The sequence below is a fragment of the Amia ocellicauda genome, chromosome 10 (genome assembly GCF_036373705.1).
Source record: "Amia ocellicauda isolate fAmiCal2 chromosome 10, fAmiCal2.hap1, whole genome shotgun sequence".
NCBI classification, from domain to species: Eukaryota; Metazoa; Chordata; class Actinopteri; order Amiiformes; family Amiidae; genus Amia; species Amia ocellicauda.
In genome coordinates, this window is record NC_089859.1 from 37777297 (window position 1) to 37797174 (window position 19878).

Sequence of the window (19878 nt, forward strand, 5' to 3'; positions counted from 1 at the left end):
TGTTATAAAATACACTTGCAGTGTATTGCATCTTGTCATACATCTATAATGATTTTCTTCTCAAACAAAGAAAGCGGTGGGTGCAAATTTCAAGCAATACAATTTGCTTACCTCTTCTTCCAGCCAGTCGTTGTATTGTACAATACTTGCCATTGCTACATCAGCCCCTTTCATATAAAATGTGATGTCACCAGTATCCTCTTCCTAAAGAGTGAGATTATATCAGAAGGAAATCAGACAGTGCTGGTATTATGCCAGTCAAATATTAGAAAACTCACTGAAAAAGAAAATACATAAAGAAAGACTTCACACTCTTACTGTTTTTAAAAATATCTATTTCGATTTTCAAAAAATATGATGCCTACGTGTTTCGACTTTAATATCTTCCTCAGAGCATGCTCGAAAAGCATAGGCATCATATTGTTCACTATTCTCTAATAAATTAAGAATGTTTTTACTACATTGATGATAGTGGACTGTTTATAGATGGGAGCTGCTGTCCATCTTTTCCTTGAATGCTTCTTCCATTAGAAGATAATCAATTTTCTATATCTACCTGACGTGCTGCTGCTCAATTATTGGCTCTCCTCCTTGATATAATGATTCACTGCTGGATGAAGGCTTCCTCAAGATATTTCCACCTGCTTTGACCTATAACTTCTACCATGTCACACCTGCTTTTTGAGTTTATTATTTATTATTATTATTTATTTCCATCCTTTATGGGATCTAGGTATTTCTTCATCTCTTGGGATCTATGCAATCACTTATTTTGCCCATCTTTGATCTGTTTTTCTTGCAATGTGTCCGGACACATTTTAACAGTTTCACTCTTTCAATTATCACATATATTTGTTTGTTCTGGGATCTATTTATTATAATGTTTTTCTCTCTTCTTGTTATTCTAAGCATACATGTTTCTGTCATCTGCAGTTGCATTTTTGCATTTAGTGATAAAGTAATTAGTGAGCCTTGGTAGTATGCATTGGATATATAAATTATGGAATTAAAAGTATGGGTTTGATACTTAAACAACAAGACATGGGGAAGTATATTGCCACATTTTGGGCATTAACATGGCATAACAGTTTCATTATTTTTTCCTAACATGCAGCTTGAATTTCTGCTTTTCATGAAATGTTATTCATAAAAACATTTCTTATTTAATATTTTCTTCGGAACTTCACATGAGTCCATTAAAACTAAAACAAACAAACAAAAAACACCTGTAAAGGGTGGCTGAGCTCAATTTAATCTGTTTGACTGTCTTCTTTTGCAGACATGCAAATCAATGTACATGCTTAATAATTGGAACTAGTTTTCCATCCACAGGTTACAACAACTGATTGAATGAATGATTAGCAGGATGCACAGAAGCATTCTAAGTTATTAAATCCTACTCAACTGCTCAACAGCTGATATTTTGTTTTTCTTAAGGGTGAAAAAACTAAAAACTAAACTAAGGACACAAACAAACAAACAAACAAACACCAAGAGATTTGCTTTGGTTTTCTATTTTTCATTAGATTATACAAATCCCTTACCCTAACAATGATCCCCATTCTCTTGCTCTCTGACGTAAATGGGAAAATCTGCAGGATATAAAATGTGAGGATTTGTCCACCAGGGGTCTTCAGCTGCATGGAGGTCAGGTCTCTGTTAACCAGCGTCAGGCCCACACTTTCTGTCCACTGCACTAGTGCCACCTGAAGAACATCAATTACACAGTGTCAGAGGTCAGACACACTCCTGTCGCAAGTCACACTGCCGACGGGGTCAGGGTTTCGTGCTTCCAAATACATAATCTGAAAGGTCAGATGTCACCCACCCATCCCTTATTATCCAAAGAATTATAGCATTACTCATGCCTTCATCAGTACATTTCCTTTATGAACAACTACTACAACACAAAAGAAGTAACTGTAAAGTGACTCACCCACAGAAAGTGGAGGGATATGATAAACTGTAACTTGAATTCAACAGGTTCATTTTAAGTATCATTATATCACGAATGCAAACCCTTTCAAAATATTTCACAATGCACCATATTTTATATGGAAACCGTAAGTGTGTCAAAAAAATTCTAGTTGGACATACCAATAAAAATAATTATGTGAAAAGCTTCACTGTATTTGCTCAGTATATATATAATTATCAGTCATCATCATCATCAGCCTTTATCGACCTACTGCTGGATTAAGCCTCCCCATCAATATATTATACATAAATACTGTATTAAATTTTTTTATGTGGCACTGACCCAGACAGTAATGATGAAACCTCTTTTTTGACAAAGGAAGTTTGAAGGGTAATGCTGGGGTCAAATGGCAAACTGCAATTTATGTCTTGTCTACATGTATATCCTTAAAATGCAAGATTAGATAAATATGTACATTTAGATAATGTGTTTGCCTCCTAATCTATTTAAATGCTCAGTGTTGCGCTTGGGTTTCTAATGTACTAAAACGTATTTATGGTCAATAATTAAAACGGTAAAGAATGCATTAAAACTGCTCTCTACTTAACAGATCTTAACTAATGAGATTAGCATAATGAATGGGGCACTTTATGTGTCTCCCCTCATAAAGCGGTATTTTTGCTGACGGCCACTAAATATGACAAGGTTAGAATTATAAGACTTGTTAAGAATGTAATCATTCATTAGTCTCCAGTAGGTCTAAACTAACATTTTGTATACCCATATTTATCAAGGGAAAAGGTAAATATTTTATTTTGTGCACATAATACTTCTATGAACTAATGGTCTTTTGGCTGTGGCTGCATTTAACTCAAACAACTATTTTCACATTTTAAAAACATTTAAAAAACACTTCAAGTCAATAGTCACATTATTTACGTTATGAAAACCGTCATGCCTTTTGCTACTTATCTTTTAATAAACCGTGGTACTGTAAACCCACATGACAGATAAAGAAAACAGTAACTATGACTCAGAATCTTCCACTCTCTGCTGAGTACAATTTATATGATTCGTTTTAATGTATTATATTCATCAAATAAATGTTAAAGTTTGTATACAAAAGACCCACCAAGCTATACCCATTAGCCAAGTTTATCATTAAAGATTATATTATTTCATCCCTTCATTTGCTGCACAAGATACATTTCTGCCCTGTGTGCAGTATCAGCTGCAAATGATTCAATACTCCAAAGGTTAATTTTCAATTTGCACAGTGAAAGGTTACTATTACATGTTGACCTGTAAATTGTATCTTCCTGCTAATACCCTATCATTTCAGTTTGTGTCCCTTTGTAGTCTGGACTTAAGCATGCTATATTTGGTGACTCACATCTGTTTATTATTTAGCTCATGCTTGGTTACACAGCCTGTCTGAATTAGAGGCTTGCAGCCCAGGCTTCCCAGGCTACAATACCTGGCACCAACATATTTTTTATCAGTCTCTCTGGGCCTATTAAAGTCATGTTAACTTTAATAATAACTATGCAGAACCTAGCTGAAGAAATTTGATCAAATATGGAACTGTATCTACTCATTTTTTTTTAATCACATGAGATGAACATCTGTGATCTACAATTTGTTTTGACAAAGAAAATGTATTTTCAATTTGAAAACATGTACAGTCCTCCCTCATTATGCAGCCAATCCTGAGACAGTCATTGAAATTGTCAGTAAGCAAGGCTGGCATTGGTAAACTAGCACACAACTTTTAAAAAGTGAAAAAGCAGTGATTTGTGAGAGTGCTGCTATAAAGGGGGGCAGAATAAGGAGAGAAAATTGAGTTGTATAAATCCAAAGGCAAAAAACAAACTCAGGACTATTACTAAGAATGCAGTTTTGCAGTTTCTCACAATAAAGCAAAATAAGTTTAGTTACAACAGTTGTCTATATTTAATTGTGCTGTACACACCTGTACCATAATTGATTAATACATGTAACTAAGACTATCTTCTAAATGTTGGCATCATGAAAAAAAAATACATTCTGTGATTCATTATGAACAAGTTATGAAACATCTTCTCTTTCTAAATTGTGTTGCTTTGTGATATTTCAGCCAAACTAACTTCACACACACTAGCTCTTAGAGTTGCATTCAACAGATTGTTTAATGCTCACTCAAAGGACTTCTGTTTTGTTAATCGCTAATTTGAACCAGAATTGCCAAAATGATATGTATAATATGTAAAAGAATGTATAATAATAATACATCCAAAAATAGCTTTATTCACACATAAAAGCAAAAGTAAAGAAAGGAAATTACATACTGATATTTTTGCAACCAACACTGAAAAAACAATGTTAAAGATGTATGTTTTCACAGTACTTACTTATTTTAAAATGTCAGATGTTCTTCCTTAATAGTAACAGGACAAATGCTGAACTTTACTTAGGTACAGTTATGCCATCCAAGGAGATGGCTCAAATTCGACCCAATAATATTGACACATAACTAAAAAAAATAACAAATATAAAACTTAAAGTGACTTGAATGACATGATTTGTTACCTGCCGCAATATAGTAGCAACTATTCATAAACTAATAAGCTAAACATGAGGCTGTCTTGATCATGTGTTGTGCGTCTTGCTCATGTATCTGTCAGACTATATTCTGATTACCGATATGCATACCATTCCTTACGCATTGATACTTGAAAATAACACCCTAATTGAATTGATTTCAATTTGTGTTTTTGGTGCTGGTGAATTGAATCATGGATAGAACAATGAAAGTTTAGCAGAAAACTGAAACCAACACCTGCATTAAAATGATGGTGTGAATGTGATGCACCTTCTTTGACATTAACACATTATTGATATGGCTGATTTATGTTGGTTTGTAAAAAAATAAGGGTATCAAAATGAAGTTTCACTTGTTTAAAAATGCATACACTACTACAAAAGGCAAAGTATAAATATGCAAGAAAATTAAACTGACTCAAATCTTAATTACCATTTTAATTGTTTGTACTGTGGATAAAAATAAACAATTTAAATCAGTCATCTATATTAGAATGTTTAGTACATTCTGTTTCACTTCTTGAACTTGGCTGCTTTTTTTTCTAATAAAGGGAAAAAAAGTATTACAAAAGTAATCTAAAAGTATTCTGATTACATTACTGATTTGGAGTAATATATTGGATTAGGTTACAGATTATTTCCAAAACAAGGTAATCCGTATTCTGTAACAGAATACTTTTTAAAAATGTCTTTTTAAATCCCAACCCTGCATATAACACACTGTGGTCAAGTCCTTTGAAAACAAGACCAGGTTGATACACAAGTTACCACAATACTTTACTAATATGAACTCAGGTTAGCTGTGAGGTTGTTCTGCAAGAATTAACCTTGAGGCTGTTTAGTTTCAAATAGGATATATGTTTATTAATAAAATGTAAATGGACAACATGTACCTTGAAAGATCGGATAGAGAAATGAAGGGTGGATAAGATTAAGAGAGAGAGATCAATCACATGAGTTTTGACTTGAGGCACAAAGCAAGTAAAATAATATAAAAGCATAATGCTACCAGTTCCTACAATTTAAAGCCCATACACAACTAGGTTTTATGTAATTGTGACTTACCTAATAATTAATAGTACACAAAATGTACTACCTGTGTGGTTTACTGAGGTTCAGTTATGCAGATGTTCAATAACGGGGAGGGCTGGCAGACTGCGTCAACTTGAGGACTTGGTTGCCAAGCTTCCAGGTTATTTGAGAATTTTTCCTGGGTTCCTCAAATGTTCCTGGATTTCTTCTCCAAATTGCTAGTTTCTAACCATGGTTATTATATGTTATAGACAAAGAGATTCTAATCTTTTTGCCTCCAGATTCTGATTGGTTGGTTCGTGTTTCATAAAATCCAAATGTCCTGTTGATGGGTTGTCTGCTGCCCCCTTTGCTATAATGTGTATTGGAAAGTTGCAGCTTCCATGAGTTTTAGAAAGTTTCACTAAATCGTTTTTTCATGGATAACTTTCTGCATATAAGTATGGCAGGGTTAGTATTCACGTTTATGAGATCCTTAAGTAATCCCCTTTAATTTGATATTAAACAAGGTGGCTTGTTTTGTCATCTTAGGGGTTTAGTTTTAGTCTCCAGCTGCTGTGCTAGTTTAATTGTGATGGATTGTTAACTTTTAGAATCCTCATGAATCCTCAGATGTATACGTGCTGAGCAGGGTTCCAATCTTAGTCATTTATAATTTGTGAATTTAATAAGAATGTCCGTTTGTATCCATTTAAGGACTGTCGCCGTGTCCTTCTTCTCTTGGGCACTAGGGGTTACTTTAGTCCTCAAAAAAAGGGAGCACCTATGTTTCATTTTGGCATCAATGATGATTAGGGTTTGTTTTTACTTGATTAGTCCCTTATTTAGGAGATAGTTTGAGGTAAAAAAAAGTCAGAGCTAGTTTTCTGTTACTTAGTCATTCGTTTGGTTGAATGCCTTTTCAATCGAGACTAAACATGACATACAGTGAGGGAAAAAAGTATTTGATCCCCTGCTGATTTTGTACGTTTGCCCACTGACAAAGAAATGATCAGTCTATAATTTTAATGGTAGGTGTATTTTAGCAGTGAGAGACAGAATAACAACAAAAAAATCCAGAAAAATGCATTTCAAAAAAGTTATACATTGATTTGCATGTTAATGAGGGAAATAAGCATTTGACCCCTTCGACTTAGTACTTGGTGGCAATGCCCTTGTTGGCAATTACAGAGGTCAGACATTTCTTGTAGTTGGCCACCAGGTTTGCACACATCTCAGGAGGGATTTTGTCCCACTCCTCTTTGCAGATCCTCTCCAAGTCATTAAGGTTTCGAGGCTGACGTTTGGCAACTCAAACCTTCAGCTCCCTCCTCAAATTTTCTATGGGATTAAGGTCTGGAGACTGGCTAGGCCACTCCAGGACCTTAATGTGCTTCTTCTTGAGCCACTCCTTTGTTGCTTTGGCTGTGTGTTTTGGGTCATTGTCATGCTGGAATACCCATCCACGACCCATTTTCAATGCCCTGGCTGAGGGAAGGAGGTTCTCACCCAAGATTTGACGGTACATGGCCCCGTCCATCATCCCTTTGATGCGGTGCAGTTGTCCTGTCTCCTTAGCAGAAAAACACCCCCAAAGCATAATGTTTCCACCTCCATGTTTGACGATGGGGATGGTGTTCTTGGGGTCATTCCTCCTCCTCCAAACACGGCGAGTTGAGTTGATGCCAAAGAGCTTGATTTTGGTCTCATCTGACCACAACACTTTCACCCAGTTCTCCTCTGAATCATTCAGATGTTGGCAAACTTCAGATGGGCCAGTACATGTGCTTTCTTGAGCAGGGGGACCTTGCGGGCGCTGCAGGATTTCAGTCTTTCACGGCATAGTGTGTTACCAATTGTTTTCTTGGTGACTATGGTCCCAGCTGCCTTGAGATCATTAACAAGATCCTCCCGTGTAGTTCTGGGCTGATTCCTCACCGTTCTCATGATCATTGAAACTCCACGAGGTGAGATCTTGCATGCAGCCCCAGACCGAGGGAGACTGACAGTTATTTTGTGTTTCTTCCATTTGCGAATAATCGCACCAACTGTTGTCACCTTCTCACCAAGCTGCTTGGCGATGGTCTTGTAGCCCATTCCAGCCTTGTGTAGGTCTACAATCTTGTCCCTGACATCCTTGGACAGCTCTTAGGTCTTGGCCGTGGTGGAGAGTTGAGAATCTGATTGATTGATTGCTTCTGTGGACAGGTGTCTTGTATACAGGTAACGAGCTGAGATTAGGAGCACTACCTTTAAGAGAGTGCTCCTAATCTCAGCTCGTTACCTGTATAAAAGACACCTGGGAGCCAGAAATCTTGCTGATTGATAGGGGATCAAATACTTATTTCACTCATTAACATGCAAATCAATTTATAACTTTTTTTAAATGCGTTTTTCTGGATTTTTTTGTTGTTATTCTGTCTCTCACTGCTAAAATACACCTACCATTAAAATTATAGACTGATCATTTCTTTGTCAGTGGGCAAACGTACAAAATCAGCAGGGGATCAAATACTTTTTTCCCCCCACTGTATATAGATGTGTTTGAATATTGATTGACTCTTGTCGTCTTCATTATTTTAGTTTTGAATTGAGGTCTGAGTGCCTTGGTCCCTTGTCCTGTTTAATATTAATTTAGGGGGGAGAACCTGTATTAAACTGGTACTTTTGCTACTAACTATTATGTTGTCCATTCTTTGTTTCTAAGGTAATAGTTGGTATGAGACAAGGTTGTGCTGGTTGTCAATGGCTTGCCTGGTGAGCCTCATCCTGGTCTCTGCTAAATGGCTGTGCTTCCTGCATTCCAAGGGTGTCTGGAGAGTGGTGCTTTGTTGTTTTACCATCTGTCCAAGGGACAAATGTTTACAAGATCCTCTTTGATTTGTTGGGGCAGGCTCCTGCTGAGATGCGATGGTCCTGTTCAGCACCTCTGCAGATGGGCATCCTGCCTGCCTGTAACCTCTTTGATCTGTGGCAGAGGAGTGAACTACGTTGCAGTTTTGGTTTGCTGGGAATTGAGATTTCTCCATAAAAAATGAGAAGTATGTATATTATTTACATATCAACATCTGAAACTCAGTAATTATCCACATATAATTACATAATGATTACATTCTACAAACTGAATTTAGTAAAATAAAAACCGTAACATTTCAGGGTTTCCTGCAGCTATATTCAAATACTTTTGAAACACAATCACACTTGCTCATGCTCCAACACCCCCTCCCATTCGCCAACCCCTCACTGTCATTTGCTGCAGCTTCCACCCCACGGTCGACAATCCGCTCAAAAGCTCTTCCTCCCCAATCAACAAATCTGAAACCACCCACCATGCCTATGCAAGTCTTTGAGCAAACCCTGATGTAATATATAGTTCATATGTATATAGTTATTTATCTCCATTTATTTGTAAGTGTTCATTTATTTTCTGTTCATATTTCTTCATTAAAATAATATTAAAATGGCTACATAATATTAGGACACGTTTCTGAAGGTGTCTCTGGGGATATTGGGAATACACTAATAACATTCAGCATACAGAGTGATTTTGAAACAATTCAAAATATGAACAGCATGTGATAATGCCCTTTCTTTCTTGATGGTATCAACAACAACAACAACAACAACAACAATAATAATAATGATGATGACGGCTGCAGCTTGCAGGGATCACATTCCGCATTGTCCTGTTCAATCACATTTCAGTCTTAAAAAACTGAAAAGTCAATTGTGAAATATATGATTTAAAGATCTAGCCTATATGAAGAACATATAAAGTATACTAATTTCACAAAGCAGAGAAAAAGGTAACAGAATTGAGACTTGTTGAATGTTTATACTGTGAGTAGTCAGGTAAGTTCCACTTCTCTTAAAGAAAAGTAATATCTTTTGTGTTAGAAAAACCACAAAAAGATTCAACAGCATTCATTTTTCATTTTCTTCTACCACATAATTCACACAGCATTCTGAGCAATACAAAAATGCATCAAATACAACAAAACTGTTAAGCAAAAAGTCAATTTTCACACAACTTCTATTAATTACCAATTAAACATATATTCAGCACTTGAACTTTTAGCCTTTGAATGAGAGCAAGAACATGAGTTAAGAAATCCCCTTAAACAAAAATCCTTGATTGTATGGAAAATGCACTTGTCAATTTTAAAGAAAATCTATGGGTTATTTATTCTTCTTAGGTCCCTGAGGTCATGACTGTGATGGTTTATGTCATTGACAATGATTCTGTCTTTTCAAATACATTGACAAAACGGCATGATTAGTTGAGCCTGAGTAAGCAGTTGCTTCCACATTTATCAACCACCCAAGCACATCTTGGGTATTTCATGTTTAACCTAATTCATTTTTTCATCTATTCTTTTTAATTGTTTGGTCTATTTCTCCAATATTCATCCACATGAGCAGTCCCTCTAATTTTTTTTATATATATATATATATATATATACCCATTACACCCTTGAGATAATAAATAGCTAGTTCACGAGACTACGCAGTCATTAAGGGCCATGGCCGATCATTCCCCTCTGACCACACAGTGCCAAAGGTCCTCAAAGGGCCCTGTTCACAGCATGCCTTTTGATCAGTAGGGCTTGTGACCCCTGCACTTCAGTGCCCTGCCCACTTAATCTCCTTTTATGATCCTTCATTACATTAAGTCAGCATTGTCTTTCCACAGTTGAAAAATTGATGATTTTTTTACTCAACAATCATACACTTATGACAATTGAGCGCTGACACAGTTATGCTTCTGTCGATGCCCCCAGCTATCCCAGAGGCAGTGTATACATGTGTGCTTGAATGAGAGGGGGGCTCTCTACAGCTGGCCTTACTTAAGCTATTGCTGCCATAGGCTTCAGGTGATGGATAAAAAAATACTTTCCAGTCGCTGAGAGAAAATGAAACATTGATCATTGATGCTGTGAAACAAAAACCTGAGATAAATATATATTTTTAAAGAAAAAATAAAATAAAGATGAACAACTAGGAAGGGATTATGAAAGAAAGGGAATCCATCTTTATTTGTCCAATTTGTAATTTTTTAGCTTCACAAGGAAACATTCTAGAAAGTCCAGCAAGGTATTTGAGGTGTTCCACTGTGACTCATAACCAACCAGCAGTGTTGGGGTAATTACGGAAAAAACACAATATATTAGTCATTATTCTTTTCTTGAGAAAAAATAATATTAGTATTACATATTTAATTGAGATAACCTTTCAATATATATCAATGTAGAAATAAAAGTGACATTTCTAACCCATATCAGGAAATAAGAAAGCAGAAATCTTGGCAAAGGCTTATGGTTACTACATGAACCTTGATCGAAAAAAAGTTTTTGAATCCCGCTTTTCTATTATAAATGAAAAAGCCAACGGGCCACATAAAAACACTGACAAGTGTCTTCTGTAAGTGATTGGCTCTGTTAAAAAAATGATTGACAAGAATTCCCTGAAAAGTGATTGGCTGCATACAAAATTATTGACAGTTACTAAAAGGACCAATGCCAGCGGTTCAAATTGTGTGTGGGCGTGGCTTTCCCGGAGAAGGAGTGACTATCATAATAGTGCCTACATTATAGTTCAGCTCTGTGCACCTGACAAAAGTAGCATATACAAGCACACGTGACGCAAGGCATGGGGTTATTTTCTCAATACTGAGAGGCAATTATTATAATTTCCAAACAGTCCAAGTTGTGCAGCTGCACAGACATTACAAGCTGTGCGGACTGTTTTTGTATTTTTGATATGGCGCACACAAATAATACTTGTTGAATTTACTGCTACTTGCTTCTGATTTAAACACCACATCATTTCGATGAATGTAGTGAGAAAACTCTAGTTTATTTTAAACAGAAAGTAAATGTAATAATATTACTTGAATGAAAACTAATGCATTATATTAACTTGTTATTAAGGCAAGTAATATTATTACAGTAGCGTGTTACGTTACTAATACGTTAACCCCAACTCTGCCAACTAGCCTAATGCATGGATGAATGTAGATTTCCTTTACTTATATATGATTCTAATACTTAACCATCAGTGGCAGCTGGTAAGAAATGAAATATTGTTAAAGAAACATAATTAAAGAGAAAATGTTGCTTTAATTTAATCAGGATAGTTCACCTAACTTCATTATTGAATTAAATATCATAAGCACAATAGTAATTCCTGACCTAAACAAAAGGTATAAACATGAGGATTATTTCCAGATCAACTTGCATCAGCCCATGGACCACCTGGAGGACCGTTATGCAACACACTGTAGATACAGCTCTAGATCTACAGCTGTCCATTGTTCTTACTAAAGAAAATAGTTGACCATTAGGCGTTCATACGAAGGATCAAGACTCAACATTGTGACTTTGGTCACACTTCACATTTACTTTGTATTATTGAGAACTGAAAAACAGAAACAGAAAAAACCCTTCTGGGTTTCCTATCAAGCTTTTTGAAATTCACAATAAAAATTAAAATAAAGAAAAACTGTAAATGTTTGCTTAAGATATTGACTGGATTTCAGCAAGCAAAAACTGTCTCCAAATGCAAGCTCAGATCACAGTAAAAAAAAATCTACAGAAAATTAAAGTGAAAAAACACACCTCTCAGACAATGTTGAATAAATCTGAAAGTATACACAATATTTATAATACTATTTCCAATCCTACATAGTGCTTTGGATATGTTTGGATTATAATACTTTTAACATTCAGTAAGTATGTTACACTTTTTAGGGCATTTTTAAATACATTAAAAAAAAAATAACGGAGTTCCCATATTGAGCACTGAGGAGGACTTGAGAACATGATGTATGTAATAAATAAATAAATAAATAAATAAATACACCGATCAACCATAACATTATGACCACCTGTCTAATATTGTGTAGGTCCCCCTTTTGCTGCCAAAACAGCCCTGACCCATCGAGGCATGGACTCCACTAGACCTCTGAAGGTGTGCTGTGGTATCTGGCACCAAGACGTTAGCAGCAGTTCCTTTAAGTCCTGTAAGTTGCGAGGTGGGGCCTCCATGGATCAGACTTGGATTGAGATCAGAGGAATTTGAATCTGAGGAAGTCAACACCTTGAACTCGTGATTCATCAGACCAGGCCACCTTCTTCCATTGCTCCGTGGTCCAGTTCTGATCCTCACGTGCCCATCGGCAGTGGACAGGGGTCAGCATGGGCACCCTGACTGGTCTGCGGCTACGCAGCCCCATATGCAACAAACTGCGATGCACTGTGTGTTCTGACACCTTTCTATCAGAACCAGCATTAACTTTTTCAGCAATTTGAGCTACAGTAGCTCGTCTGTTGGATCGGACCACACAGGCCAGCCTTCGCTCCCCACGTGCATCAGTGAGCCTTGGCTGCCCATGACCCTGTCGCTGGTTCACCGCTTTTCCTTTGTTGGACCACTTTTGATAGGTGCTGAGCTCTGCAGCTGGGAACACCCCACAAGAGCTGCAGTTTTGGAGATGCTCTGACCCAGTCGTCTAGCCATCACAATTTGGTCCTTGTCAAAGTCGCTCAGATCCTTACGCTTGCCCATTTTTCCTGATTCTAACACATCAAGGACAAAATCTTAATTTGCTGCCTAATATATCCCACCCACTGACAGGTGCCATGATAACGAGATTATCAGTGTTATTCACTGCACCCGTCAGTGGTCATAATGTTATGGCTGATCGGTGTATATATATATATATATATATATATGTAGCGTAAGGTACACTTATAAATTTCAATTAAAGAAGTGAATTTATAGTATCACCTTATCATGAATCCTGGAATCTTGTAGAACTCAATTTCTGTAATAATTGGACGCAGACACCAATTCCAAAGATATAAATTGTCAAATTTATTCAAAAACAAAGACTAAATGTAGCACTACACTAATTATACAAAAGGGAAAAACTAATTAAAATTCAACTCTAGATCAACAAATCAAAGACAAATCACTTCCGTGACCAAATCAAAGACCATGGGATCGCATACGATAACACACAAGTCGTTATAAAAGGTTATAAACACATTGACTACAATACCGGTTAGCAAGACGAAGGTGAGTCTCTCATTAGTATTGTTAGTCAGACATTAAATAACTACGCAGGTTAGTATTTATGTCAGGTAACTTCTCGTTATATATATATCAGTCTCATTTACGTTTAGGTGCCGAGAAAGATCCTATCATTACTTGTTACCACAATTTCCCTTAACTGATTATTATTCAATGATTAAGGATAGGCAGGGCCACCAATAATCTAATGTCTATTAACTTGTGTCAATTTCAGACTAAACAGTTAAACAGGAATGAGAAGATATTTCTCGGAGTTGACAGATTTTATTTCTAAAATTATCAACAAAACAGTTTAATGCAACACACATTTATATTTAAGAAAACTAAATGATATTACACATTCTAGAGTTATGAATCACAGATTAACATTTCTAATTGATTTCTCAAATGTCATGAATCACAAACTCCAACTTAAACTTATCTGAACTTCGTCGCAGAGAGGCCTCTCTGGCTTCGGGCTCAGATAACAGCACACGGCACGAGGTCCGTGTGGTTTGGAACAAAGGCAGTCCGGTTCGGCTTTGTCCAAGAACTTCCACTCAGTCGATGCACCTGGAAGTTGGGGTTTCGCGAATGTAGAGTCTTTTCCAAACAGATTTTCCACTGGTTTGAAGGCTCCAAGGTTGTGCACAAAATCTTCTTTGTAAGCAGGGTTCCACCGTAGTTACTTGAAGACAAAGTCTTTGAGGAAAGCAGGGCCCTGTTTGTTCCAAGGGTCAAGTTTCTTAAGACTCAAATAGCTATTTAAATGACTGACACTTTCGTGTACAGTCGACTTGTCCAGCTGTAAAACTCCACTGATCAGGTGGGCACAGGCGGGCATGCGCAGTCTGTAAAGTTCTTTATTTAATAAAGTCCTTTAAAAGAATTCCTCGTACGGCTCAATCTCCTTCTCCCAGTTTAACTCTTCTGTTGCTGGCAAAGACTTGGTTGGTTTCTGGTTCCGGTTCGGGCAACAGAGCTACAAGTTGAGCTGTGGCAGCGAGTTACTGGTTCAGGTGAGAGAGAGAGAGAGAAAGAGACTGTGCGCTGTTCTTTATACTCTGTCAGATCAATAGGTGATTGGTTCTTGAGTTTTTGAGATTGGATTTCGGTTTCAGCCCCCAGTGTCCTATTGGAGGGGGGCTTGATTTATGACTGATGTCAATCCATGCCATCTTTTGGAAATGCCGGTTGGCCCGGGTTCGTAGCTCTATCCATCCGATTTCGGTTCTCGTCCACTTCAAAGAGTTTTTTATTACCTACAGCCCCCTTTCTCCAGACAGGATTCCAAACTATTTGGCCTATTCTCGGTGCCATCCTCCCCAAAACTGTCACTTTGATGTAAACCAGTTCCAAGCTGATGAGTTAAGGAAATCTGATAACTTTGGGGGGGAGAGGTCTTCTTTAGATCAGTGCTTCAGCTCAGAGCTAAAATGCTCTTATCAAAATTCACCCAACATAACGCTACATATATATATATATATATATATATATATACACACACACACACAGCACTGTGCAAACGTTTTAGGCAGGTGTGAAAAAATGCTGTAAAGTAGGAATGCTAGACATGTTAATAGATTATATTTATCAATGAACTAAATGCAAAGTGAATGAACAGAAGAAAAATCTACATCAAATCAATATTTGGTGTGACCACACTTCGCCTTCAAAACAGCATCAATTCTTCTAGGTACACTTGCACCAAGTGTACATGGATTTTGTAGGCATATAAATCAAGTCAATGATTAAACAATTATACCAAACAGGTGCTAATGATCATCAATTCAATATGTAGGTTGAAACACAATCATTAAATGAAACAGAAACAGCTGTGTAGGAGGAATAAAACTGGGTGAGGAACAGCCAAACTCAACTAACAAGGTGAAGTTGCTGAAGACAGTTTACTGTCAAAAGTCATACACCATGGCAAGACTGAGCACAGCAATAAGACACAAGGTCTCTCCCAGGCAGAAACTGCAAGACAGACGGGGGTTTCCAGATGTGCTGTCCAAGCTCTTTTGAAGAAGCACAAAGAAACGGGTAACGTTGACGACCGTAGACGCAGTGGTCGGCCAAGGAAACTTACTGCAGCAAATGAAAGACACATCATGCTTAGTCTGGTCAGAAGTGACCTTCATGGAAGACTTGCGACCAAAAAGCCATACCACCGATGTGGAAACAAGGCCAAGCGACACAACTATGCATGAAAACACAGGAACTGAGGTGCAGAAAAATGGCAGCAGGTGCTCTGGACTGATTAGTAAAAATTTAAAATATTTGGCTGTAGCTGAAGGCAGTTTGTTCACCAAAGGGCTGGACAGTGATACACGAATGAGTGCCTGCAAGCAACAGTGAAGCATGGTGGAGGTGCCTTGCAAGTTTGGGGCTGCATTTCTGCAACTGGAGTTGGGGATTTGGTCAGAATTAATGGTCGCCTCAATGCTGAGAAGTACAGGCAGACACTTATCCATCATGCAATACCATCAGGAAGGCATCTGATTGGCCCCAAATTTATTCTGCTGCATGACAACGACCCCAAACATACAGCAAAAGTCATTAAGAACTATCTTCAGAAGAAGAAAAAGTCCTGGACGTGATGTATGGCCCCCATAGAGCCTGATCTCAACATCATCGAGTCTGTCTGGGATTACATGAAGAGAGAGAAGCAACTGAGGCTGCCTAAATCCACAGAAGAACTGTGGTTAGTTATCCAAGATGTTTGGGCCAACCTACCTGCCGAGTTCCTTCAAAAACTGTGTGCAAATGTACCTAGAAGAATTGATGCTGTTTTGAAGGCAAAGGGTGGTCAAACCAAATATGGATTTGATTTTTCTTCTGTTCACTCACTTTTCATTTAGTTAATTGATAAATATGATCTATTAACGTCTATTTTTGAAAGCATTCTTACTTTACAGCATTTTTTCACACCTTTCTAAAACTTTTGTACAGTACTGTATATTGTAACACTTCGGGGGTTTTTGGGTCACAGCAGGCAGGACAGCGTTACAATATATGTACACGCATACACACACACATATATATATACACTCACCTAAAGGATTATTAGGAACACCATACTAATACTGTGTTTGACCCCCTTTCGCCTTCAGAACTGCCTTAATTCTACGTGGCATTGATTCAACAAGGTGCTGAAAGCATTCTTTAGAAATGTTGGCCCATATTGATAGGATAGCATCTTGCAGTTGATGGAGATTTGTGGGATGCACATCCAGGGCACGAAGCTCCCGTTCCACCACATCCCAAAGATGCTCTATTGGGTTGAGATCTGGTGACTGTGGGGGCCAGTTTAGTACAGTGAATTCATTGTCATGTTCAAGAAACCAATTTGAAATGATTCGACCTTTGTGACATGGTGCATTATCCTGCTGGAAGTAGCCATCAGAGGATGGGTACATGGTGGTCATAAAGGGATGGACATGGTCAGAAACAATGCTCAGGTAGGCCGTGGCATTTAAACGATGCCCAATTGGCACTAAGGGGCCTAAAGTGTGCCAAGAAAACATCCCCCACACCATTACACCACCACCACCAGCCTGCACAGTGGTAACAAGGCATGATGGATCCATGTTCTCATTCTGTTTACGCCAAATTCTGACTCTACCATCTGAATGTCTCAAGAGAAATCGAGACTCATCAGACCAGGCAACATTTTTCCAGTCTTCAACTGTCCAATTTTGGTGAGCTTGTGCAAATTGTAGCCTCTTTTTCCTATTTGTATTGGAGATGAGTGGTACCCGGTGGGGTCTTCTGCTGTTGTAGCCCATCCGCCTCAAGGTTGTACGTGTTGTGGCTTCACAAATGCTTTGCTGCATACCTCGGTTGTAACGAGTGGTTATTTCAGTCAAAGTTGCTCTTCTATCAGCTTGAATCAGTTGGCCCATTCTCCTCTGACCTCTAGCATCAACAAGGCATTTTCGCCCACAGGACTGCCGCATACTGGATGTTTTTCCCTTTTCACACCATTCTTTGTAAACCCTAGAAATGGTTGTGCGTGAAATTGTAATTGAGCAGATTGTGAAATACTCAGACCGGCCCGTCTGGCACCAACAACCATGCCACGCTCAAAACTGCTTAAATCACCTTTCTTTCCCATTCAGACATTCAGTTTGGAGTTCAGGAGATTGTCTTGACCAGGACCACACCCCTAAATGCATTGAAGCAACTGCCATGTGATTGGTTGGTTAGATAATTGCATTAATGAGAAATTGAACAGGTGTTCCTCATAATCCTTTAGGTGAGTGTATATATAAATACATGCACATCTCAAATGGAACCATTTTCCTAAATAAAGCCCCAGGATACAATTTTCAAAGCACTTTATTCAATACAAAAATGCTTTCAAAATGTTTCTGTGGTGATTTGGATCTGTCAACGTAACAGCAGCAAATTTAATTGAGGTAAATAATGAATTATTTGCATTACTTTCCTTAGGCATCAGTGATCCACAAATATCTACTGAATATAGCTCTTTAAACAAATTATAACAGGGATCTGACCTTTCCTGACCCCCTATATCTGTGAAATTTATTGTGCTCCTTCTTCAGTTCTCCCGATAACAAAATGTTTACATTAACTGCTCATAGGGCTGTAAATTGTGGACTGCAGGACCACAGACTTGCTCATAAATGCCACAAACTATGGGATTAAACATAAACTTAAGCATGCAGCACCCCCCGCACGCCCACCCACCCTCTCACCCCCTCTCCAATCCACAGTGATGTTATCTCGCCACTTAAAGGGGAACTCCACCGAAAATCCATACTTTCTCAGGTTATCCTGAGTGGAAACAAATTCTGTGGAGGGAGTTTTCATGTCCAGCTTATTCTATGTATCAGAAATCAGAGATTGAAAAATATGCCATGACGTCACGGGGTGCTAACTCTGGAGCTGCTTTGCTGGATGTAATATCTATAAACACCTATTTTATTGTGCAGGTGTGCCCATGTGAATTTATATTTGAGTGACACCACTCAGGCCTTTAATTCAGGGAGCTATTCACAAATGCTTTGGCAATGACTAAAATCTAACCCATCTGAAAAATTCCTGGCACAGAACTCCACAAAACATCTTATTTGACTAAATCTCATAAAACTGGTTTATGATCTTGGTGTCAAAGACTTTAAAACCTGTTAATATGGTACCAATTACTCAAGATTTGTTTTGTATTAGTTTTAAAATCTGAAGAAAGAAGTGCCAGTGAAAATGAAAGATATTTGATGAAAACTAAAACTCAAATGAAAAATCACATTAAGGGGAAATTATTGAAGCCACAAGGGGCCAAAACAACCAATATCACATTATGATGAATGGGGATTATGTTGATGATCAGCATCCTTTTACATAATACAAGTATGGTAAAGTATCTGATGCTTCATCTAATCAGGTACATGTAATTTCTCAAATACCCAAGGCTAGTCAGTCAATTAAGCCCTCAGGGTATATAGAGATTATAAGGATAAACCAAGCTGATCAACAATTAGTGAACTGAATTTGTATTTTTTATTTTAAGATTTTAAGATTAAGAAAAGAATGGTATGTATATTTTTCATTGCCAAAAATACCAACATATATACTTTGGCTTTAAGAATGAGCGCATCGGAGTTGCAATGTTCCACGCCGTGCTGAAGACTTGCTTCGGTGAAGTGCTGGTGGCACAGATGCACATGTATTTCGTGCCAGTTTTGCCATCTCATGGAATCTGTGTTTATTGTTTCTCCACCATATGTGGGGTCCTTATTACACACCTCAATAACTTTATGACTTAATTTTTACCCATATAAGTTGTACATATTTTTCAATATGTTGAACAATAAAATAAAACAATAAAAAGTATCCCCACGTATTTTAAAAATGTCCATCCCTCTATGTTTTAGAAAATAGACTATTAGAAGAAAATACGGCTCGTAAGCTGTACAGACAGCCAACTCATACTGGCCATGAAGAATGTCAATGACAGTCTTGTGCTCCTGCGAGTTGGAGCCTCTTTTGCCAGCTACACTACACTAGGGTCTTCATAGAGCTTTGTTCAAAGACAGTTGTTATGGAAATATGTTGATTCTTACAGCTGTGAACAACCTGACAGACACCTATTCCAATGTCTCACACCACAAATTGTTTTATCACAGCTGCAGGTTATTAAGCACAGCTTTATATATAAAATGGTTATTGATGATACATTATTTTTCACCGTGGTGAGGCAGTATACCATTTACGGTACAGTCCTAAAGCGGACTAGTTTGACAAACTTACACTGAAAAAAACTATACTAT

The 19878-nt window shown here is 37.6% G+C and overlaps 1 protein-coding gene across 4 annotated transcripts in view; it reads right to left on the bottom strand.

The window, feature by feature from the left end:
* atp9b (ATPase phospholipid transporting 9B) overlaps positions 1-19878 on the bottom strand; it is a 234371-nt gene that overhangs the window by 31777 nt on the left and 182716 nt on the right. For all 4 annotated transcript variants that reach the window (XM_066716058.1, XM_066716057.1, XM_066716056.1 and 1 more), the window contains 2 exons: positions 1545-1706; positions 112-204 (listed from right to left, as the gene is read on the bottom strand). In XM_066716058.1, the coding sequence (XP_066572155.1) occupies positions 112-204; positions 1545-1706 (255 nt within the window). The remainder of the gene's footprint in view (positions 1-111; positions 205-1544; positions 1707-19878) is intronic.